Genomic DNA, 25,236 nt, shown 5'->3' with positions numbered 1-25,236 from the left:
GCCTGAAACTTCTTCATGTGTATACACATGCAGAGTATCAAATACGCATGTTAAAGATCCTGTTATTCATTGTCAGTGTTCGATGGGTTATGGAAACACACAAATACCAAGCATGCATCAATCATAATGGATTCATCAGCAAACTGCCGTTGGTTATTTTATGGAAAGAAGAAGGGAAAAAAAAAAAAGAAGAGAAAAAAAGAAGAAATAATAGAGAGGTACTTTGGCAGAGCTGGTCGGGTGTTGGCCTTGTGGTCCAGTGTTCACAGTGATCAGGGTTCAAGGCCCTGTTTCGGCCTGGTGTTGTGTCCTTGGGAAAGGTACTTTAATTTTCCTCACTCCACCCAGGTGTGAAAGGGTACCTGACTTTGCTGGGGAAGGTTGAAACAGTTGAAGAAGACGACTGGGCCCTGCCTTCCAGTACCAAGCTCTAGACACGGTGGATAAAAAATTCAACTGCCTGATGGATTTAAAGGGCAATGGGATCTCTATCTTTTTTTTTTTTTTTTTTTTACCTTTAAAGGGAAACAATTTTATTTAAAAGAAAACTAAATTCTGATAGTTCATTTTCACTACACATACTTCACCATGACCCACTAGTGCAGACTCCGGCAGGGAGTCTGATTCCTGTCCTGTGCAAACACTACTATCCGCCAATGCGGAGAAAAAACTAAATTCTGATAAATCCTTTTTATGTGAACAATAAAATGGATTTTGGTTTACAGATAGCACAGATGTGGCAACTGCTGGCCGATATTTTCTACACCAAGACGACGACCAAGTCCACCAGTCTGCAGATACCTCGAGCCAACGTCACCATGAACTCCTCTTCAGACAAACCAGAGTCTGACAAAGGTAGTCGGCATCTCAGCTGTTTGGAGTGAAATTGGGTGTTATGAGTGTGTGTGTGTGTGTGTGTGTGTGTGTGTGTGTGTGTGTGTGTAAATTGTGTGTGTGTGTGTGTGTGTGTGTGTGTGTGTGTAAATTGTTTGTGTGTGCGTGTTTTATTGACTTTATTCAAAACAGAGTAGGCGTCTCTAGAATTCTCTGTGTGTGTGTGTGTGTGTGTGTGTGTGAGTGTGAGTGTGAGTGAATATGTTTTATCAAATTTCATCAAAAGGGAGCAGGCATGTTCTCTTACAGAACCATGTACCCGGATTTCAGGATTGTGGAAATTGAATATTTGACTTTGTAAAGTTTGTTCTGTACAGAGCAGTTTTGTGTAAGATATGTCTTTGTGCTGAAAGATTTTGTGATTAATACATAACTGACTTGTGGAATTTTATTTCAAAATAAAGGAGGCATGGTCACCAAAAAGGAATGCTTTATGATGTTGTTTATGTGCTTCTGAATAGAACGGAAGTAAAAAAATTGAAAATAGAAATTAAAAAAAAGAAAAAAAGAAAAAAAATGTACCTAATGATTCCAAGATTACTGCAACTGGGTGTTCTACTGTGAAGCTTTAAGACAGTTTGGTAGTTTTATTGACGTATTGTGGTATGTTTATTGACATATTGTGGTATGTGCTATTGAAAGTTAGTTTCTTTACCATGTTCTAATTTATACTGTTTATAGGATATTAGTTTCTTTACATGTTTTGATTTACCTTTTTTTTTTTTTTTTGCTGCCCCATCATCTGCACCGTTTCAGTGGCATTACTCCCATGCCGCTCATTTAGACTCCCCCATACATGGCCACACCTGGGTTTGTCCGTCACAGTTTCAGCGTCGGCAGTGCACAGGAAACCATCGATGTTAGGTCGCCCGGAGGCCACACACCAGAGGAGACCCTGCACTGCTGCTGAGTTACTTCAGTGGTGTTCAGTGGTGCCTGTTCTGATCTAACGTGCTCAAGACATCACCTACCAAGCCCCTACTATGGACAATAATGGCTTAGTCTCAGAGCCAGACTGAGTGAGCGTCCCTCCCAGAGTGGAGACTGCCACCACGTCTCTCAAACACCTCCCCATGAATCTGCTAACACTAAAGACATTGACAGGACTCACCCTGAGCATGGAAGTGGAGGGGTATCGAAACTGAGGTCACTGTGAGAGCAGGGCATGAAAGGCCACAGACTTTGAGACTGTTTCGTTTATATTGATGATGATGAAGGAGGAGGAGGATAACAATGACGATATCGCTATGGAGGTCCATTTTGGTTTGGGACTGCATGACAAGGCTGTACTCTACACTTCCTGTTATAATGATTTGATTAACTTTATTAAAGAATAATCAGTCCTCTTCAATCTCAGTCTTGTGACTGGTGTCAAATGGAGTTGTGGCCCAGTGGTAACACATGTACATAGAAAGCGAGAAAATCTGAGAGCGTGGGATTGAATTCCACACTCACCAGAATTTTATCCCCTACAACCCCCTCCACCACAAGACCTTGAGTGGTCACTAGTGGTCTGGATGCTAGTCATTTGGATAAGAAGATGAACTGAGGCCCTGTGTGCAGATGTACTTTGCGCATGGAAAAGAACCCATGGCTACAAGAGAGTTGACCCTGGCAAACTTCTGTAGTGTAATCCTCTCTAATATAAATGTGTGTGTTTACACGTGACTGAATGACATAGGAAAAGACTGATGAGCACCTAACAAGCAGCTGTCAGTCAGCTCTACCCAGGTAGGCAGCCTGTTGTACAAATGACTCCATGTTTTAAAAGCACTTAGAACCTGGTCTCTGACGCAGATAGACGCTATATAAGTATCAATACTAATGATAGTAATAATGATAATGATATTGATAATAATGATGATAATGACGATAATGACAATAATGTTATTTACAGGAAAATCAGTTTCCAGTCCGGACAATGAACAAGAGGTGGTTGTCCGCAGTGACAATGACAAGGAGAAAGCACCCGAGTGTAGCACTGGTCTGTATATATGTGTGTGCGTGCGGTGTGTGTGCTGTGTGTGTATGTGCGTGCGCTGTGTGTATGTGCGTGCAGTATGTGTGTGTGTGTGTTTATGTTGTCCACAGTGATAATAACAAGGAAACAGAAGTAGAGTGTAGCACTGGTGTGTGTGTGTGCGTGTGTGTGTACGTGTGTGTGTGCGTGTGGTGGGACGGGGGGCGCGCACGTGTGTGCATTTGTGCGTGAGAGAGAGACAGAGACAGTACACAGTACCATTTGTGTCAGTCAGGTCTTGGAAAAGTATGGACTTTTGTTTGGTGACATCTGTAGGAACCCTGTACATGATTATGAAATGCTAGCGTGTTTCAGTGCAACTCTTTATTGACAGTGTGGAAAAAGTTTGTTGGAAAATCATGGACATGAATGCAGGATCCATACAGGTCATAGAAATTCTGAAAAGTCCAGGAACTTGAAAACATCATTTTCCAGGACTGGACAGTCATGGGATTATGGTAGAAGTTGCGGAAAATGAATGAATTTGAAAATAAAGTCTAAAAGCAAAACAAATATAAAACCAACAAAAAACAAAATAAACTCACAATGATAGTGTTTGCATTGATTGAAGAATGATGAAAAAATAATTGTGTTCAAAATTTTGGACCATCACCTACTGTATAGTGTCAGTATATATGCATTTGTAAGGTTTTATCCAAGATAACTTTAATGACAATACCAATTGTGTTCAGTTTTGGTTTTAAACCAAGACACAAGGCATGTATTTACTGTGTCTTTCTAACTGCTCCACTATGGACATGCTAAGCAAGTAAATAGTATCCTCCCAGTTGGACATCTTGATAACAGAGGAAATGCATTTTGTGAGGAAAATAGTTTTGAATAGGGGATAGTCATGGAAATATCTGAAAATGGCATGGAAAAGTTTTGGATGGGCGATGGAATGTTGAGCGTGTAAACTCACCTTTTTCCTCAGCAATAAGTTCAGTTATGGCAGGTCCACTTCCTTTGCGTTAGCTGTGTATGACTGTGTGTATACATATGTATGTGTACATAACTACATGCATGTATATGAATGTGTATTGTTTGTGCGTGTGTTTATGTAAGTTTGTGCCTGCCTATGTGTGTGTATGTGTTAGGGTAGCTGTTAGATACACATATATGTTAAAATGTATGTATGCAGTGTGTGTGTGTGTGTGTGTGTGTGTGTGTGTGTGTGTGTGTGAGGTCACATTTTGGTGTGTGTATGTAACATTGATGTAATGTTTTATGTTAACAAAAGCATTTTTGTAAAGCACCTAGAGCAGATTTCTGGATAGTGTGCTATATAAGTATCCATTATTATTATTATTATTATTAAACGTGTATGGAGCCTGCGAGAATGTGTGCACAGGGAGTGAGGAGGATTCTGAGGGAGAAAGCTCAGAGTACAAGGACAACCTGGCCAACTACGCCAGTGGCTTGGGGCACAACGAGGACTTCTTTTTCGGTGACGGAGACAACGATATCTCCTCCTACCCCCTCAACATCAACCTGCCGTCTGGAGAGGTCAGGTTTCAAGACTTTGGTGATTAAGAAAATATTTTAATTACACATACTTAACTGTGACCCACCAGTGCAGACTCCGGCAGGGTCTGACATTCCTGTCCTATGCAAACTACTATCCGCCTATGCGGAGAAAACAAAAGTAGCTACGGCCAATAACCTCCCGGAAGTAGGTAACCTCCCCTTTGCCCCGCTGACTAGCGCCCTCTTTTTCCAGCAGCCATCTTGACTCCTGTTCCTGTGCTCTTCATACGGCTGAGTTTTTTTTCGTATTTTCTGTCTGTTGAATCTCTTGCATTCTTGTTTTTTGTCCAATTATGTGTTTAGAAAATATATTTTATTGATACTTCTTTCATTCGTACAGTGACACTAACATAATTTTACACATAAAGAACAGAAAGGATAATGGGAACAAAAAAAACAAAACAAAATACTAAATGAATGGAAACTATTTTTAGAATATTATAGAATATAAATACAAGGATGCGGGTATTCAGTTCACACATGTAGGCTACAACACAGAAGAGAACATATGTAAATAAACAGTGAGAACAAAAAAAAATCATGCACATATAATCAAGAAACATTACAGTCGTCATGTGGAATGACTGTTGTTTACTGATGATTCAGTGTTGACTCAGTGTTCAGGTCTCCATCAATGCACTGGGGTTTATGCCAAAGGTCAGGTGTCTGCTCCTCCCCCTTCCCCCCACCCCACTCCTCGAAGCAGATGTGGTGTAGCGTATATGGATCAGTTTGCACACTTTGCCGCTCAGGTACTTGAAACTGAAACTTTAAACCAAGATGGTGTGAGTATGTTGAAATAAACATGTAAATTTAACTTTTGATTCTGAGAGTCGTCTCTGGCAAAATTCTTTAGAAAAGACTTACTTTGATAGGAAAACAAAGACGCTTGCAGGCAGAAGAAAAAAAGGTTGGCGCTCTGAATAGTGATGCGCTCTCCCTGAAGAGAGCAGCCAGACTTTCACACAGAAGAATCTGTTGCGACAAAAGAGTAACACCATACCATATTTGTATTTTGTATTTGTGTTTCTTTTTATCACAACAGATTTCTCTATGTGAAATTCAGGCTGCTCTCCCCAGGGAGAGCGCATCGCTATACTACAGCGCCACCCATTTTTATGTATTTTTTCCTGCGTGCATTTTTTTTTTTCCCCTATCGAAGTGGATTTTTCTCCAGAATTGTGCCAGGAACAACCCTTTTGTTGCTGTGGGTTCTTTTACGTGCACTTAGTGCATGCTGCACACGTGATCTCGGTTTATCGTCTCATCCGAATGACTAGCGTCCAGACCACCACTCAAGGTCTAGTGGATGGGGAGAAAATATCGGCGGCTGAGCGGTGATTCGAACTGGTGCACTCAGATTCTCTCGCTTCCTAGGCGGACACGTTACCTCTAGGCCATCATACCATACCATACTGAAATACCATACCATACATACCATACTGGAATTAATAAGTAATGAGGCCAGGAGAAGAAATGATTAACAAATAGTAAAGAGTGGTAACTCTCTGCATTCACAAAGTACACAACTTCAAGTCATTGCTGCTTATGCTACCGATTCAGCTAGCACACAGGTGAATAAAAGGTACACTGGAGGCAACCCAAACACTTCCTCAAAGAAAAAGCGCCGGGCTTTTCCTTACATGTCCTATGGGCTTATATGTAGCATAAGCAGCAATGACTTAGAAGTTGTGTACCTTGTGAATGGAGAGAGTTATCACTCTTTACTATTTGAATTCCCTATGGCAACGAGAGCGTTGTCCTCGAGCAAAATTATGTAAAAAGAAATCTACTCTTGATACGTACACAAATGTCTAAAGCATGCCCTCAAGGCCTGACAAGCATGTTGGGTTATGCTGCTGTCAGGCATCTGCCTAGCAGATGTTTTGCAGCGTATATGTAGATTTGAATGCAGTGACGCCTCCTTGAGAAACTGAAACTGTATACCATACTGAGTTTGGAATTCCCTTCTAAACCATTCACACACATTAAAGGAGTGGATACCATACTGAGTTAAGAATTCCCATCTAAATTGTTCACACTTTGCAGGAGTGGGTATCATACTGGGTTAGGAAATCCCTTCTAAATCGTTCACACGTTGCAGGAGTGGATATCATACTGGGTTAGGAAATCACTTCTAAGCTGTTCACACACGTTGCAGGAGTGGATATCATACTGGGTTAGGAAATCCCTCCTAAATCATTCACATGTTGCAGAAGTGGATACCATGCTGAGTTAGGAATTTCCATCTAAATCGTTCACACATTGCAGGAGTGGCTATCGTACTGGGTTAGGAAATCCCTTCAAAGCTGTTCACACACGTTACAGGAATGGATACCATACTGAGTTAGGAAATCCCTTCTACACCTGTTCACACACTGTAGGAGTGGATACCATACTGAGTTAGGAAATCCCTTCTAAACCTGTTCACACACGTTGCAGGAGTGGAAACCGTACTGAGTTAGGAAATCCCTTCTAAATCGTTCACACGTTGCAGGAGTGGACGCAACTGCCGTCGGAAGCCTTCCAGCCCCGCCACGAGATCACGGGCCCCACGGCGCCCCCGGACCGCCCTGACCACGACTCCATCCTGGCAGCTGTGGAGTCTGACGCCGTGGCCTTCTCGACCCCCCTGCAGACCCCCGTGGATGACTCGGAGCCCAGCGAGCAGTACCTCAACCTGAACATCGACACCTCCGCGCTGCACTGCGGCCCCGTGCTGGACTTCACTCCCTTTGCCATACAGGGCATACACTCCTTGGCTGAACAGGTTGGGGGAACTGCTGTTACTGCTGTTACTGCCTGTAGGGTGATGGTGGTGATGATGATGATGATGATGATGATATTGATGATGATCATAGTAATGATAGTGATGATGATGGTGATGTTAATAATGATGGTGATATTAATGATGACGATAATGATAATAAGAATGATGATGATGATATTGATAATGATGATAATAATGGTGATATTGATGATGATATTGATGATAATGACGATGATAATGGTGATGATGATATTAATAATGATAATAATAATTTGAATTGATACAGCACCTATTCTCTGAACAGGGCAGTGGGTGCTTTTCAAAAATGGGCAAACGGAAACATTCACATACACACCCACACACACATACGTGTACACACACACACACACACACACACCCATTTACACCTGGGTGAAATAAGGAAAATCGGAGTAAAGTGCCTTTCCCAAGCACGCCCAAGTGTTTGTATGCCTTGTAGATAAAATACACGTTTTGCTGATGCGGCTCGGAATCGTGAGTGTTCCTACCAAAGTCAGAATGTTCCCACCAAATTTCCTGATTGTTCCTACAAACACTGGACAGGGGTTGGCATCTCTGTGTATGTAATAATAATAATAATAATAATAATAATAATGGTATTTATATAGCACTGAATCTTGTGCAGAGACAAATCAAAGTGCTTTCACACCAGTCATTCACATGCATGCATAACTCTAAAACTATAGAAACTAAAGACAAGGAAGAGGCAGGCAAGGGAGACTATTTTGGGAAGAGGTGGGTTTTAAGGCCAGACTTAAAAGAGCTGAGTGTGGAGACTTAATGAAGCGAAAGAGGAAGTTCATTCCAATTGCAAGGTCCAGAGACAGAGAAAGAATGGCGGCCAACAGTCGAGTGTTTGAATCTGGTTATGCATAAACAGAGTGGATCCGAAGCCGATCGTAGTGAGCGAGATGGAGTGTGGAGGTGAAGGCAGCCGCAGAAATAGGAAGGGGCAGTTTTGTGAATACATCTATAACATAAGAGTGCTGATCTTGTACTTTATTTGGTGTGAGACAGGGAGCCAGTGGAGATGTTGCAAAAGAGGAGTTCTTTTCTTTCTGAGGACGAGTCGGGCAGCAGAGTTTTGTATGTTTCACACAGGGGGACATCCAGACCTGTGTGTCCATGCTGATTGTCCTTGGGGACCACGTGCGCTCTCACATTGACTTGGAGACTCAGGAGAACTGGTTCCTCAGCTACATCGGTGAGTGATTGGTACAGCGAGCGGCAAGTGTGCGTTTGTGTGTGTGTGTTTGTGTGTGTGTGTGTGTGTGTGTGTGTTTGTGAGTGTGTGAATGTGTGTGTGTGTATTACACTAAAGTGTGTGAGAGTTTGTGTGTGTGTGTGTGTGTGTGTGTGTGTTACACTAAAGTGTGTGAGTGTATGTGTATTACACTAAACTTTTTTTCAATAAAGATGACATGTGGGTGCATCTAAGTTTTTATGTTATGTGTATGTGTGATACTTTTTTTTTCATAAAGAAAAGGTGGAGGAGTGGGAAATAGTAGTGGTAGAGTGTATGCTGTGGTTTTGAAGAAGCTCTGCTGAGCTGAGCAGCCAGTTGTTCACATCTGGTGTTCCATTGAGCAAACTTGATGAGGCGCTGTGAGCTGTGGACATGTCCCTGGGGCATTTTTCTTTTGTTTTAGCATGTTGCATTTTATGACTGAGAAATTTTTTGTGTCTCCAAAGGAAGTCTCAGCTAAATATGATTATTTGATTGAGTATTTTATTAGCAATGTACAAATTGCATTGTTGCATGTTTGTGTTTATAATTAGATTTATTTCCTACTGTTTTGTTTTTACTTTTAATTTCTTTATTCTGAATTTTGATTAATTATTTTAAAATGTGTTGTGATTGTTTTTTGGGGGGATATATTTTATTAACAAAATAATGATAATATTATTTCTTTTAATAGGAATTTGTGCACTTTGGATACAAAGAATGTGCTATGGGAGTTGTGCTGCGTGAAATATTTGTTTACAATTTTAGATGTTTACTAAATGATCAGAATTAATGTTGTTGTTCTGTGGATGAAATGTCTTTAAATTTTAAAAAAAATTAATGTTGCCTTTCTGTCAATAAGCATAGTAACAAGTTCTCTTTAAGAGATAGCAGAGTATTCTTGTATCTTGTATTTTGTGTGCTGTTTTGTTGAGCAGACTTTCTGAGCCAGTGGTTCATGTGTGTTGTTCTGTGTTGTTGAGCAGACTTGCTGAGTGGCTGTGAGCTGTGGACGATGGTTCATGTGTTGTGCTGTGTTTGTTGAGCAGACCTGCTGAGCCATGCAACCAGTAGATTTGTGTGTTGTGCTGTGTTTGTTGAGCAGACTTGCTGAGTAGATCATGTGTTGTGCTGTGTTTGCTAACACAGACTTGCTGAGCCGCTATGAGCTGTGGACGGTGGCCAATGAGGTGATCTCGCTGAGTCACCTGCCGCAGGTGAGCCAGATGAACCAGATGTCGACCACCATCCACACAGCCTGCCCCCTGTGCTGCCGCGTCATGGAGCGCGCTGGCTGGCTGTGCGACAAGTGCAAGGAGGTTGTCAACCTGTGCAGCATTTGGTGAGTGGGTGTCGGAGTCGGAGAATTAGTGTGTGTTTCTTGGAAAGGTTGTGTGGTGTGTTTTTGTGGTGTTGAAGAGAAGGGGGGTGAGAGTACATGTGTGTGTGTGCGTGTGTGTGTGTGTCTCTGTGTGTGTGTGTGTGTGTGTGTGTATTGTTTGTCTTTCTCAGGGTCAGACTCAGATTTTTTTTTTATCTGTATCAGCACACCATTTTTTGTTTGTTGCCTAAGGAATAGATAATCAGTATGATGAGAGAGTATTGCTGAGTATGCACAAAATGAACTTTAGCCTACAACTTTTAAGAAGCACTGCATAAAAATGGCAGAGTTACAAACAAACAACAGAAAGAAAAGGAAAATTGATTGCCTGAAAAGAACACCATTTCCACAATTGACATTCTGAGTGGTGTGAGCTGGGTTTTTTTTCTGTTTTCCCAGTCACCACCCGGTGAAGGGTGTGATGCTGTGGTGCCAGGGCTGTCTGCATGGAGGCCACATCTACCACATACAGGAGTGGCTGGCCTCCAACACGCACTGCCCCGCCGGCTGTGGCCACACCTGCGAATACTCATGACCCCCACCGCCTTGATGTCGGCTCGGTGGTTCAATCCTTTGAGAGTGTGTCAGAGATTGTACTTAGCAAGCTGAGGAGTGAGTGGTATTAGTCAGTGAAGTTGCTGGTGCAGCTGCTCTTTGCTTGGAGTGTGGGTGGAACTAAAACGATATTAACTTATGTGTGAATGGAGCCAGTCTGTCTGACTGAAGTGTGAATTGCAGTAGTTATTTGAAAGTAGATGTGGAGTAGTTGAGGTGTGACCAGGAAAGTGTTTAACACATTTCTGACCCAGCAAAGTTTACTGAGTTGCTGCCCCTGGACCATGGAGGTTTTGACTGCAGCTGTCATTGCTACAGGTTTAGCAGTGTGAAAAGCTCGCTTTGTCATGATTTTGAACAGGTTTTCAAACACTGCATGGACAGAAAGTTCAGAGAGTAGTTTTACCCCTGACACTTCTGTGTGGTGGTCCCCTATCTTTGTCCATTGTCTATGGCAGCAGTCAGAACTGAAGGTAGCGGCCACGATCGGCAGTTTGTCTCTTGCGGTCAGGAATGTGTTAACAGGAACAGAAGTGTGAGTACAGTATTGTATTTCTGGGAAAGTTTGTGGTAACTGGCTTCATGGCTTTAGTTAACTGGAACCAGATCGTTTAACTGTTTTGTGAATGAAAGAATGTGTAATGGACATGACATGAGTTGAATGGAGAGAACATTGACACATGTGAATGGAACCAGATGTAGTGACTGACACTAGTGTGAATGGAACAAACTGTCAGTGCCATGTGAAATGTTGAAGGAAAAAAGTGCCTGGGGGTATGTTGAGCTTAGACCGGTGATCAGCTACACTTGGCTAGAGACCGAATCCTTGTATCGTTGGAGTTATTTATTGTCTGGGAGTGCAAACCTTTCTGACAGTATCTGATACTAAAACTGCTGTGAATGATCCATGTATGATTTTTATTTTATTTTGGTATGTTATATATATATTTTTTATATTGGAAACTGCTTGGGAAAGCTTAGCACCAGTACTGTGTACTGTGTACTGGTCAGCTGTGTTCCTGTGTATGGGTCAAAGGTGCACAGTAAGTGCTGCCACTTCTCTCTGAATGTTACGTTTGTCTTGATGATGATGATGATATGGATACTTATACAGCGTCTATCCTCAGTCGCAGACCAAGCTCTAAGCACTTTACAAACACGGGGTTATTTGAACAACAGGCTGCCTACCTGGGTAGAACCGACTGACGGCTGTCATTAGGCGCTCATCATTCCTTTCCTCTGTCATTCAATCAGATTTCGGGCATGCACACAAACACACTCAGACATGTAACGTTTTACGCATTTGATTGTTTTGTTTATTTATCCCACCATGTAGGCAGCCATACTCTGTTTTTGGGGGTGTGCATGGTGGTTATGTTCTTGTTTCCATAAACCACTGAACGCTGACATGGATTACAGGATCTTTAATGTGTGTATTTGATCTTCTGTGTGCGTATACACACGAAGGGGGTTCAGGCATAAGCAGGTCTGCACGTATGTTAACCTGGTAGATCGGAAAAACATGTTGTACTGACATTGTTGTTGGCACTCCCTAACTGAATGTTGTGGATGACCCAGTATGTGGATTGTATCCTTGGTGAATTTGCTCAGTTACTTCTGCTCAAATGTAGAGCGAGAAATGTGTGAGAGAGAAATGGAGAGAGAGAGAGTGAAAGCAGCACTTTTACAGTGGCAGTAACACTCATTGGCATAAACATATAACACTCATAGTTAAACACATATAAAGCAAGCGTGCAAAATGTCTTACATCCCTGTCTTTCTCTCATGCATGTTGACATGTCTGTCAGTTAAGACATTGATTAATCAGTTGGGCAATTAATGGCTTCTACACTGCACTGCGAACACCTCAGAACACACATATCAAAGCTGATGTAAATCTGTGTGTGCGTGACACACGTGTGTCACTTGTGTACATGTGGAACTGAGTCAAAGTGGTGGTTGTTTTTTTTCTCCAAACTGTGAGAGTCTGTTGATGAATCCAAAGGTCTGTGTTATTCATTGTAGGATATGTTGATTTGATAGTTTTTTTTTTCTGTAAATGTTTGATAATTGTTTTCTGCTCGCAGGCTTTTCTGAACGTAGGTTGAGAAGGTAGATCCTGTCCCAGTTCCCCCAAGTCAGTCCCTCTCTGTTTTGCCTGATGCATTTCAGCATGGGGCAGCTGTTGTAGTGTCTGGCTGGGATGTGTAGCAATGCAGATTATGGTCGTCACCATATAGCCCGCTGTTTGCTTGTGTATTAGTTGGCATATAGAAGATTGCATTGTGTTGTGTTGTATTGCATTGTATTGGATTTATTTATTTTTATTTTTTGTTTCGTTGTATTTTATTACTTTGTGTCACAACAGATTTTTCTGTGTGGAATCTGTGCTTCTCCCTTGGGAGAGTGTGTTTCCATAGTGCAGCATCACTCACATTTTTCTTCTCTCTTTCATTTCTCTCCCTAGGTAGAGTGTGTTGCCATAGTGCAGCATCATCCACATTTTTTCTTCATATCTCTCTTCTCTCCCTAGGGAGAGTGTGTTGCCATAGTGCAGCATCACCCACATTTTTTCTTCATATCTCTCTTCTCTCCCTGTGGAGAGTGCGTTGCCATAGTGCAGCATCACCCACATTTTTTTCTTCATTTCTCTCCCTGTGGAGAGTGCGTTGCCATAGTGCAGCATCACCCACATTTTTTTCTTCATTTCTCTCCCTAGGGAGAGTGCGTTGCCATAGTGCAGCATCACCCACATTTTTTCCTTCATTTCTCTCCCTAGGGAGAGTGCGTTACCATAGTGCAGCATCACCCACATTTTTTTCTTCATTTCTCTCCCTATAGAGAGTGCGTTGCCATAGTGCAGCATCACCCACATTTTTTTCTTCATTTCTCTCCCTGTGGAGAGTGCATTACCATAGTGCAGCATCACCCACATTTTTTCTTCATATCTCTCTTCTCTCCCTAGGGAGAGTGTATCGCCATAGTGCAGCATCACCCACATTTTTTCTTCATATCTCTCTTCTCTCCCTAGGGAGAGTGTATCGCCATAGTGCAGCATCACCCACATTTTTCTTCATTTCTCTCTTCTCTCCCTAGGGAGAGTGCATTGCCATAGTGCAGCATCACCCACATTTTTCTTCATTTCTCTCCCTAGGGAGAGTGCATTGCCATAGTGCAGCATCACCCACATTTTTCTTCATTTCTCTCCCTAGGGAGAGTGCGTTGCCATAGTGCAGCATCATACACATTTAGGGCATGTAATAGAACCCACGGCAACAAACAGGTAAAATTCTGCAAAAACTTCACTTCAACAGTGAAAGAAACACAACTGTAGAGAAAGAAATGAAGGAAAAAATGTGGATGATGCTGCACACAGGATCTTGGTTGATCATCACATCCGAAAGGATAGCACCCAGACCACCACTGAGGGTCTAGTGGAGGGGGAGTGAAAACCCTGGTCTGTATGTGGGACTCAAACCAGTGGACACTGGCCTTCTGGTCTGACACTTTACCGCTAGGCCACCGCTCCTCTGGATGGTTCCCTCACTCGGCTGGTTCTTTGGTGTATAGCAAAGTTAGTTCATGCATGTGTCATCCAGGTTTTATTCGCAGTATACTCAAAACAGTCTGCAGGCAGCATACAGTGTGTACACAGAGCGGAAGCGTGTTGGAAGTCCCATGTGCGTGAAGTTGCGGAATGGCCCAGTCTTTCATTCAGATGGAATATTGTAGTTTGCTAGACACCACAATTGTGAAATGTGTGTTGACCAATGTAAGTGATTGGTGTGTGTTTGTGAAGCCAAAGAAAAATCAGTATTCATGATAGGCTGCAGTTCCGTGGCCTTTCATGCCCTGCTGTCGTGGTGACCTCAGTTTTGACCCCCCTCCACTTCTGTGCTTGGGGTGAGTCCTGTCAAGGTCTTTGTTGTTGATAAATTCACGGGGGACTGTCACTGGAGGGATGCAAAGACTGTATCCACTCTGGGGGGCATGCTCACTCAGTCTGGTGCCACAACTAAGTGATTATTGTCGTCAGTAGGGGGTTTAGTAGGTGGTGTCCTAAGAATGTCAACTCAGGCACTACTGAACACCACAGAGGTGACTCAGCAGCAGTGCTTGGTCTCCTCTGATGTGTGGCCTCCTGGTGACCTAACATAGTTCTCTGTGGACTGCCGACACTAGGACTGCGACAGATGAACCCAGGTGTGGCTGTGTATGGGAGACATGAAAAGAGGAACGTGGGAGTAATGCCATGGAAATGCTGCATGATGGGGCAGCTGAAAAAGGAAAAGAAAAAAAAAAAAAAATGTGGCCCTTCAGATAACTGTACTGCATTTTTTTCTTGTCAGTGTGACTCAAGAAAAGACAGTACTGATGTGCGTGGTATGAAAACTTTGCCTCATTAGCTCCAAGCTCAGGAGATTTCAGACCTAAGTATGGATGCACCAAACACACACACACAAGCTTTTGAAGAGCTTTGATGCTTTGATTGAAAAATGTTTCACCGTGAGCATCAAAGCAAGCTAAACGCTTGGGTTCCTAATAATTGTCACAGACCTGTATTAGCATGAAACAGTATTTTTGTTATTATATATATGGGAAAGAAATCTGAGTGGATCTGCAACCAAACAGCTGCATTCAGTTATTGCACACATGTTTTGTATTTCTCTTTTCATGGCTGCCCGTTGTCTATAGGAGTTGATAACAATGCATTTAAAATTAAATTCTATATAATATGGTTTTGTGCTGGTAGTTTTCCTTGTATATTTGGCCTTCTGTTTTATCACGTAATGGTTAAAGATAGAAAGCAAAATGATTCATTGATAAGATTGTATGAAGACTCTTTAGTTTTATGAGTATTATCTTTCCTTGATATTTTCCTCTTATAAAACAAAACGAAACATACAAACAAAAAAAGCTTTCCACGTTTTTATTACTTATTCTGTGTATGAAATGATACAACTTCTGTCCATGTTGGATTACCAATGCTGCATATGAAGTGATACAAATTTGAAATAAATGAATTGCAATATGTTTGCATACAACATACACAATAATGACTCCTGTGTACTAAGAGTGTGTGTGCATGTGAACTTTCATATTCGAGTTTCATCTAAAAACTACCAGATTAGTGATGTTATAGATAAATATGTAGCTAGAATGTGAACTTTCACATTCCAGTTTCATCGAAAAACTACCAGATTAGTGATGTTGTAGATACATATGTTGCTAAAATGTGAACTTTCACATTCCACTTTCATCTAAAAACTACCAGATTAGTGATGTTTTAGATACAGATATTGCTAGAATGGTTCCGATATGCCAAACCTGTTGCCTGCCAAATCAGAAAAAGCATGACACCATATTTGTGAGCCACTGAATATTCTCTTTGGTACATGTTGAAATGTGAAATAATGCTGAATTTTTGGCAAATGATGGTGAAGGTAACCTATGTAGCGCTACTCATAACCTGAGGTGCTTTTTAGCACATGCGCTTTAAAAATAAAAAAATTAACAGTGAAAAACTACAACTATCACTTATAAACCATCGCATAACTGTAATTCTTTGGCTGAAACACTGATCTCTCAAGCATATTTTTCAAGCTGTTCATAGCACGTGTGCCTGAAATGGCCATTGGTGTTTTCAATGAGGCACCAGTGGTGAAGTAAGCCTGCATAGTTTAGATTATCTCTTGGTTTTCTTTTTTAACGAAGTGAAGTCTGTTTAACCACACAGACAATGAAAAGAGGCCACTAAGCACACCTGTTTTTGATTTCTGTGTAAAAGCTGGGTAGTAGTTTGCACAGGGCAGGAATAGACCCTTGTCGGAGTCTGCACCAGTGGGTCATGGTGGGGTGTGTGTAATAAAAAGAAACCTTTAACCCTTTGAGCCCTGACCACCGCTTTACCAGTGGCAGAGAAAAATGATATAATGCCCAGCCACCGGTTGAGTGGTGCGTAAACACTTGAAGCGTGCAGAGTCTCAACCTGGCCCGTCAGGGCAGAAATCAGGGATAAAACGTGCGAGAAAACAACTGTACACAATGCAGCAAGTAATTGATATGCTTGATGATTTATTGGAAGTCGAGTATGACAATGATTACTCTGATAGTGAGGTGGAATTCGAATCGGATGATTTTGCGACAGATAGTGATGTTGAAAATGAATCTGAGCAAGCAGAATCAGTTGATCAAAGGAGGCGTGTCAGGTTGAGACTCTGCATGCTTCATGGTAGAAATCGATCTTTTTTATCCAAAGCACATGCACAAAACACAGTGAAAAGGCGTGGCAATGTTGGTACTACGTTTGCTGACGTCAGAATATTACAGTTTTTCTGATTGGCTCTTCAATATAAGTCAACCAACAGCAAAACACAAGTGTTTACGCACCGCTCAACCGGTGGCCAGGCATTATGCCACCCCTGCCCACCACCGGAAAAGCGGTGGTCAGGGCTCAAAGGGTTAAAGGTTCTGGGATGATGGTCCAACAGGCCATAATGTACAGGGGCTGCAGCACTGCAGGTCTGTTATCTAATTTTGTGGGTGTGGGTCTGACCAATCCAGGATGTATAGATGGGGATAGTCTGTTTAACCCTTTGACTGCTGCTGGAAGAGAAACCTATTCCATACCCATTTGTACTTCTCTGAGAACATATTTCCACTTCCACTGCATCAAATAAAAAGCTTTTCTTTTATATATATGAAAAAATATCAGTTTGGGATAAAACGGAGACAGACATATTGTTGGTGTGGGTGTGAAGCATAAATTTGATAAAGTGAGTATGAAGTATAAAACAAGAGTATGGCTGTCTACATGGCAGGGTAAAAACGGTCATGTACGTAAAAGCCCACTTGTGTACATATGAGTGAACATGGGAGTTGCAGCCCACAAACAGAGTAAGAAGTGAAATGATTTATATTGGGCACTTAAAACAAGGTAATCATATATGCTCTCTTGAACGCTTGCAATTAAAGTAGTTTTACATGCGTGGGGAGCAGTTTTCAGAAAAAAACACTACAGCCATATAACGAAACCTGCCTGGAAGAAGCTTGGGACATTCGATATTGAAAACTAAGTGCAGTGACGTTTTTGTTCATGAATAACCTGCCTGTGTGACATATCTTGTCTTTCACTGCTCAACCAGCCATGAAGACCATTTCAAGGTTACTTCTCCTGTCGGCTGCATACTGGTAAATTCATAGATGGTGTGAAGGAATAAATCCATTGTTCTTGTCCATTTTTCACCTGTGTGCGAGCAGATTGGAAGCACTCTCTAGCTTTAAAGCCAGTGTCCTTGTCCCATTCAGGAACATAAATTGCTTGACTGCTTTTGTCAGTGTTATGATGTATTTAAGTCAATACTGTTAAAACATAGTTCACAAATTTTATTTGAAAAAACCACACAAAAACCCTCATGCTTAGATTGTACATAATTATGTGGACCTCGCTGGATCTATTATGTGAGTGAATATTTTGATTAAAAGTTTTCATCAGGGCTGGAAATTTTTAAGTTTTCACTCAAGTTGCTTGCTGAAGATCTGTGGAATGTGGCTGATGGATCTATGTATAGTCCGGATAAGTTATTCTTGGACAGACCCTGCCTGTCTTGAGAAAAGACCATGATGCCTGTTAGGGTTAGTTCAGCAGCTGTGTGGGAGAAAAATGGCAGACAATGCAAATATATTATGAAAATGATTGTAAATGATACTGCTGTGATCACGTTCATTATTCATACAATGCACACTTCAGGCAAATCAAAGGTCACACAAATCCATTTTTATTTCCAATTTAAAAGCACCAAGTACTTGCTGTTACACATTGTGGTAAAATTAGTGTGGAAATAATTCTAAGAAGTGTGGAAATAATTCTGTTGTAAGTAATAACGATTGTGGTGTTCATTCTGATGTGACATTTCCAGAACCAGAAACCGTAAAGAAGATACTAAATAAGTTCAATACTGTAACTTTACCTCTCGCTGACAGTGCATTCACTTGTCACGAGTTTGAATAAGTGTTCAAGTGCTCTTCTCGTCATCAAAGATGGAAAAACAATCAAAGAAGGATTTAATAATCAGTCCTATCAGTATAATCATTTGTCAGCATACATAATTTGCAAAAAAGATAGCCAAATCTGAACAGTATCAAGCAGCTTAGAAAGTCAGTTAATAATTATCCACAACATGCGATGGACATACATCAACTCACTAACCACCACCAAGGAGATATGTATCACTGGTGTGTATCTATTGACTTAAAAAATAAAGATTGTTTACCTCAAAACGTAATTCTTAATGAATCTTTTTTTGTGCTTACTGATGTGCCCCTCAAAGTACTTGTCTGTGAATGAGATTCATTTTATACAAAAAGGGTTATCAGTCTACAACCGTATCACACAGATGACTTACAACAGTTCCAGAACCAGTTGGGGGAAAAAAACAAAACAAAAAACTGGACAGAACATATTCGTTTCACTCAGAAATCAGACATGCTTTTTTAAAAATAAATTTTATGGTTGATCGGCCGGGGAAAAGGTTACTGGCTGACCAATAATTAATTAAACACTCCTAGAAGTTCTCCGTTCAAAAGGAAATGGCTGACTGGATTTGGCAGTGACCTTTCAAGGAAGAAAACACTCCTGGATGGTCTAAGTTTGTTCCAGATTACCGTAACGTGAACATAATGCATAGAGCCCACAAGTACAATCTGCCCACATTTTTCTTTATAACTCCTCTTTCTCAAATAAATTCCTCCCATGCTTTCCTCAAGGTGACATGCCACACACTGTAGCCAACAGCGTTACATATTCACCGTGATAAACTGGATGAAGAAAAAAACATCATGTCAACACAACTCTAGAACTTGTACACAAAACTGTCCAGTCAAGCATCCCTGCAATATCTCTTGTCACACCTCTCAACAACATAGATCAGTATTTACAATTATATACAATTGTCATGAACAACCACATTCAAGCTTCACTCTCTTTACATGTCAGTCGTACTCTCTCACACTGTTCTTGGAATGGGATGCAGTGCTGCTACAGTGACTCATACACATGGCTTAAAACCCATGTTACACAACACCATGGCTACGGGAGGTAGGAACTCACTGTCACACCCACATCACAAATAGCCTTGATCACAATCTGAGGCCCGGTCTTTACACACATGATTAATGAGAATCCCTGTGAAAGGGTATGGCTTTAAAGAGGACTGCCTTTGAAATAAATAAAATCCGCCCTGACAGTTCTCTTTAAAGCAATATGAATCGAGCCACAAACTTTGTCTTGAATATCTTGTGGTCATGTGTGCATTTAACTTGTAAGTGTGCACATACGTGTCGATTTTTTTTATGTGCTTAATTACCTTTTTTTCCCTTCTTTTTTTTTTCTTTCCCCCCCCCCCCCCAACTGTGCTTATCTGGTGCAAAAATAAATTGCCAGATTTTGTTGAGTGGTCCTGTTACTATCCATGGAGTAATATATGAAGGAAAACCCAAACCAATTATGACAAGGATCCAGTTACTGCTTATTCTCTCTCTCTCACACATATATATATATATATCTACACACACACACACACATGTACGTATCATTTCTGAATAGTAACTTGGTTTTAAAATGAAACCACACACACAAACATAAATAAAACGATTCAAAATTCCCTGACATCAGTGTCTGCACTGAAGTATTATCATAACTAGTTTAAGATTTGATCATAGTGTCTCTGACTTGGTTTACTCTCAAAAATTTTCACACACGCACACACACAGCCAAATTAAAAATTTTCAAGCAAAACAAGTCAGCTGCAAGTTAGACATACTGCCACTTCTGTTCACCGATACATCATTACGTGCACGATCTTCTCATCAAAGTATTCATTTCACACACCATTCAGTCACACGCCCACATCTTATTTGAAATTATGCAACATTTTGTCTGTGTATGCGTGTTTTCAAGGTGCGTATTTGTGAGATACTGATGCCCTCTGTGCATAAATGGCAACTGGCAACAAACTTCGTTGTCATTATCTAGGTATGCCATGTTCAAAATGCTAAAACGCAGAACATCACTCTCAGGAAAACATTTCCACTGCTTGGTATTGCAACTGCTACATGTATATAATGTACATAATTTGCCATTTAACTTAAAGCCGGAGCAAGCAATGTCACTTGGAGCAAAGAACCACCAGTCCCACAGTATCTGGAGTGTGTGTCAATGAAGCAGTGGTCTGATGCAAATTCAGCATTATTGGTGATTGTAGACTGGAGAAAGCATCCAAACATATTGCAACATCACCTGCACATCATCAACTATTTGAGAAGTCCCAATTTGTGGTTGAACCGAAGAGTCCCAATCAGATGATGATGATTTCCAGATATCAGATGAGCAAGCCCCAAAGGTGAATGACGATCAGCAATGAGACAAGATCCATTTTATATCCACTTCCAGCTTGGAATGTTTATGGTTGATCCTCAATCCACCTTGGCCTTTTTGTCTTCACTGTCACCATCGTACTGCAGAACAGACAAAAAAACAAAAACAAACCATGTTAACCTTAATTTTTTTATTTTTTTTTGGTCTGCTATCTTTATACCCTGCCAGTAGTTAACCATGTTAACCTGAGATTTATTTATTTATTTATTTTTTAAACTACTGGTAGGGTATAAAGACAGAAAGGGATAGCAGGGTAGGACATGTACACCATCATTTAAATTATACCCAATCTCTCCCCCCTCCTCCCCCCACGTCTTGTTCTCATAAAATGTGTTTGTCTATAAGTATCATCTATAATATCAAAATAATATCTATATTCAAATGGTACAGCTTCTAAAATTAATATCAAGTGTAACCAAAGTACAGACTGTCTGCATTTTTTCAAAGCATTGAAGTGGGTCAATCAGATAACACTGTAGCTAAGAGGCTCATTATGAGCCAACCAGTATTTTTGTTTGTTTGGATTGAACTGAGGTCACACAGTGACACATGCTTGTTTCACTGTAAAGCCAATGGATAAAGAAAGTGACAGAAAGCAGCAGGCAAATAAATAAAACAATGCAAAAAGCAAACAATATATGGAAACACTGACATCTGTACAAATTTTTAAATTCTTCAACAAAAGCACACTATATACTCACAGCAGCTAGCTGTCGTCCTATATTGCCCATGGTCACACCCCCAGAAAAGAACACACATGGAAGCCAAGATCGCACAAACAGGAAGTCTGGCTCGGTGTACCTGAAACAGTACAATTTATTTGTTAAGTATGCCTGGTCACATTAATGCTTTTTGATCCATTTTATCAACAACAACACACAAAAAAACACAATCCAAAGGGTTGTCCCTCGCAAAATTCTGTACAAAACCCCATTTTCATACTGAATCTAATACACTTGCAGGGGGGGGGGGGGGGGGGGACAAGTGGGCGTTACACTGTGGAGATGCGCTCTTCCTGGTGAGAGCAGCCTGAATTTAAGAGAGAAATCAGTTGTGACATCCAGTAATAATAATACTTGAAAAGAGAACACTTATACAGTTAAAAGCTTGATTAAACAAAAAAATTTAAAAGACCAATCCACGCACATTTCACTCAATCCACGAGTAATTCAAATCAGGTAATGCAATTCGGCATGTTTGTATATATTTCAGGATATGGATAACCCCACAAAGACAGAAAGGACAATGGGATGGTAAAAGAAAGCAGAATAGAATGGAGCTCTGCAAAGCTTTCCAACACAAACATAATCCCGAAAACAGAGCATGGCTGCCTAAATGTCTGGGTAAAAACAGTCATACATGTAAAAACCTACTCATGTATGAGTATACGAGTGAGCGTGGGAGCTGCAGCCCACAAAGAAGAAGAAATACATACACACACAAAATCTGGATAAAGGGATTTTAAAGAGAGACAGTTAATGAAGAATGTAAGTAAATTACACTATATACATCTTTTCCTTGTTAAAAGGTCATTTGAAAGAGTCAAATCCAACTCACCTGTAAACATCATTGTAGACCAGAAGCTGTGTAACAAAGGTGGCAAGAACAGCAATACCCACGCCCAGCCCAAAGCCACTCCGAGATCTGTCAAACAGCCACCACAGGCCGATCGACATAGCTGCTAAGCTGACCGACAGCTGAATATTGTTGGCAAAGTCAATTTTCTGTTTTAAGTTAAGGAAAGATATTATGCAGTTCATATAACTAGTGAGACACATTTTATTGAAGGATCAATGTCAACAGAAAAAAACAAAACAAAAAAAAAACAAAAACAAAACCAACCAACTGAACAAACCGAAACAAATCATAAAACTATGAAGTACTACTTATATTTTTGTTTCCTTGCAGTTTTATCGACTCTTTTTAATACTCCAGAGTTAAGATCAAGAACACAAATGTACAATTTCCACTTAAGTCAAATGGACAATTTTTCCTTTTTGTCTTCTTTTTTTTAAACTCTGCATGACTGGCATGTTAACAATATAACTGTGAATGTGTTTCAGCTGAACTGAAAAGTGATATACAATGCCAGTACACTGGTCAATAAATAAAATCACAAGACTTCTGCAAATCATCTTCTTTGTTTATGGGCCACAACTCCCACGTTCACTCATGATTACAAGTGGGCTTTTATGTGTATGACCATTTCACCCTGCCATGTAGGCAACCATACTCCGTTTTTTTGGGTACTTTGATGAATGAAAAGGATACAGCACTGGCATGATTGATTCCCACAAAGACGGCAACGCAGCGCATGACACTGGACCACTCCCCTTTTGTTGGGATGTCTTCACCCAGGTGTTTGTCCAGACACGGGTACAGCAAGCCGATCACAGCTGGAACATGATAAAGAGCAAATCATATACAATGTATAAGTACTAGTCATGTTATCTGTTGTCACAGCTTTTAACACATCTCTGCTGTAATATGACAAAGACCAAATCATACACAATGTATATTTACTTGTCATGTTATCTGTTGTCACTGCTTTTAACACATCTCTAGGCACCCCATGACAGGGATTCTGCATAATTTGAACAAATTAAAGCAAACTGTTGCCATTAGGTCTGCTTATTCTTGAAAATGTACAATGTAATACTAACCCCTTGACTGCTAGAATTATTGAAATGAAATCAATTTGGCATTAGTAGTGTGACTGAGTTAAATGAACAGAAATGATGAAACCTGCAGACCATGGAGCTCAAATAAAGAGTAATGACTGATCTCCTAATCTGTGAGCTCTGTCTTAACTCAGAGAGGTTACAGCCATTCATACTCATCAACAGAAGGAATCAAGGGTTAATACACTGGTTTGATATTAGCATTTTTCATTCAGTTGAAATGCATTCTTTTATCAATGTTTGCTAGAATGGCTGAAACATTCAACAGAGGAATAATAAATCATGGGTCATTATTTCAGGTTGACCTCTGTCACTGGTCCCGAAAGGTTTGGCTGTGGGGCACTGCACTGCTGACCTCTACAACTATATAAATTCCTCGGAGAATTTCCTATCTGAACATGAAAGACTAACAAAAACATCAGAACTGTGATACAAATCTCTAAAAAAAAAAATCATATAAGACAAAACTAAATATTCTGTGAAACAGAAAGAACAACCTGTCCCTGTTTGTCTCCCTCTTTTCAAAATGCTTTCAGTAAAATGAATGGGTTAACAGTCACATTAACTCTTCAACTGCTGAACCTTGGCAGCTAAAGCAAAATTACTACTTTTTGTGCATTTAAAACGGTGCAATTGATTTTGCTGAACAAAAGCAATCTAATCTCAATAAGATGAAAGTCAAATTGTGCTACTTTCTGTGCATTTTAAACAGTGCAGATGATTTTGCTGAACAAAAGCAGTCTAATCTCAATAAGATGAAAGTCCAAATAAAGAATGGTGACCGACACCCTGAACCATAAGAAGTGTAAGCTGAGTTTTATCACAGTAAAATGAGTCAATCACCAACAGCAGTTCAGGTGTTAACAATCAGAGTTGTGTAACAAAATGGGCCTTACCTGCAGCAGTTCCACAGCTTGGTGCCACCCACCATGCTGAAGAAAACAGGGATGCCAGAACCTCTGGAGGAAACACTGTGACCTGTCTCTGCACCTGCAGAAGGTTCAGTACCAGAGAGAAGAACACTCCCAGAGAGAAGAGCACGGTTCCTCGCACGGCCAAGCGTTTGACAGAAGCCATCGTATTCATGTGACTTGCTGCACAGAACAGAGCACATTTATATTAGTGGGTGACACCGACAGTGTGTAAATTCTACCATAACCACACAACTATCAAGGCATAAAATCTATCTTTAAAATCAGCTCATTTATAAAATCTATTTTAAGAATCTACACATTCAGATTTACAATCAAGTACTCATATTACAGTGGTGGTTTAACTGAGCTAATCTGACCTGGACCCAATGACTTTTCACTCAGTACTAAACATATGATAACCTTATATAATCTGTGTATGCAATATAAAACAAAACACTTCAACTTCCTAAAAAAAAAAGAAAAAAAAGAAGAAAGATTTGCAGCATTCACTCAAATCTTTCCCCTAAGATGGGGAAGGTGCACAAATTGTGCAAGCACACATGCATGTGTGCGTATGCTCCTGTGTATTTCTATGAGACATACATAATTTACATTTTATCTGAATTAACTAGTAAATAATAATACTTTTGATCAACAGGAAATTTTGGAAAACTGAACTGGAGATTTAATCAACGAGCAAAGATCTAAAGTTCATATGACAAAACTGAAAGTAGATACTGTGACAATGCTAAAAAATAGTAAGCAAATTGAAAGAATCCTGGCAAACACAAAAAG

General features: G+C 40.5%; 2 protein-coding genes across 3 annotated transcripts in view; one reads left to right on the top strand and one right to left on the bottom strand.

Moving 5' to 3' along the window:
* LOC143299536 (GATOR2 complex protein WDR24-like) overlaps positions 1-15,473 on the top strand; it is a 35,000-nt gene extending 19,527 nt beyond the window's left edge. Inside the window, exons 13-19 of the mRNA XM_076612811.1 lie at positions 726-855; positions 2,792-2,878; positions 4,266-4,420; positions 6,939-7,211; positions 8,352-8,454; positions 9,625-9,817; positions 10,256-15,473. Coding sequence (XP_076468926.1) covers positions 726-855; positions 2,792-2,878; positions 4,266-4,420; positions 6,939-7,211; positions 8,352-8,454; positions 9,625-9,817; positions 10,256-10,391 — 1,077 coding nt within the window. The 3' untranslated portion in view covers positions 10,392-15,473. The remainder of the gene's footprint in view (positions 1-725; positions 856-2,791; positions 2,879-4,265; positions 4,421-6,938; positions 7,212-8,351; positions 8,455-9,624; positions 9,818-10,255) is intronic.
* A 2,695-nt stretch (positions 15,474-18,168) lies between these two features.
* The window catches only part of LOC143299516 (insulin-induced gene 2 protein-like), a 7,627-nt gene continuing 559 nt past the window's right edge, over positions 18,169-25,236 (bottom strand). For both annotated transcript variants that reach the window (XM_076612782.1, XM_076612791.1), the window contains exons 2-6: positions 24,424-24,621; positions 23,118-23,242; positions 22,404-22,570; positions 21,548-21,647; positions 18,169-20,926 (exon numbers count right to left, since the gene is read on the bottom strand). In XM_076612782.1, coding sequence (XP_076468897.1) covers positions 20,885-20,926; positions 21,548-21,647; positions 22,404-22,570; positions 23,118-23,242; positions 24,424-24,613 — 624 coding nt within the window. In that variant the 5' untranslated portion in view covers positions 24,614-24,621 and the 3' untranslated portion in view covers positions 18,169-20,884. The remainder of the gene's footprint in view (positions 20,927-21,547; positions 21,648-22,403; positions 22,571-23,117; positions 23,243-24,423; positions 24,622-25,236) is intronic.

This window comes from Babylonia areolata, chromosome 2 (genome assembly GCF_041734735.1).
Source record: "Babylonia areolata isolate BAREFJ2019XMU chromosome 2, ASM4173473v1, whole genome shotgun sequence".
Classification (NCBI taxonomy): Eukaryota; Metazoa; Mollusca; class Gastropoda; order Neogastropoda; family Buccinidae; genus Babylonia; species Babylonia areolata.
The sequence above is the reverse complement of the archived record's forward strand: the minus strand, read 5'-3'. Positions and strand labels throughout refer to the sequence as shown.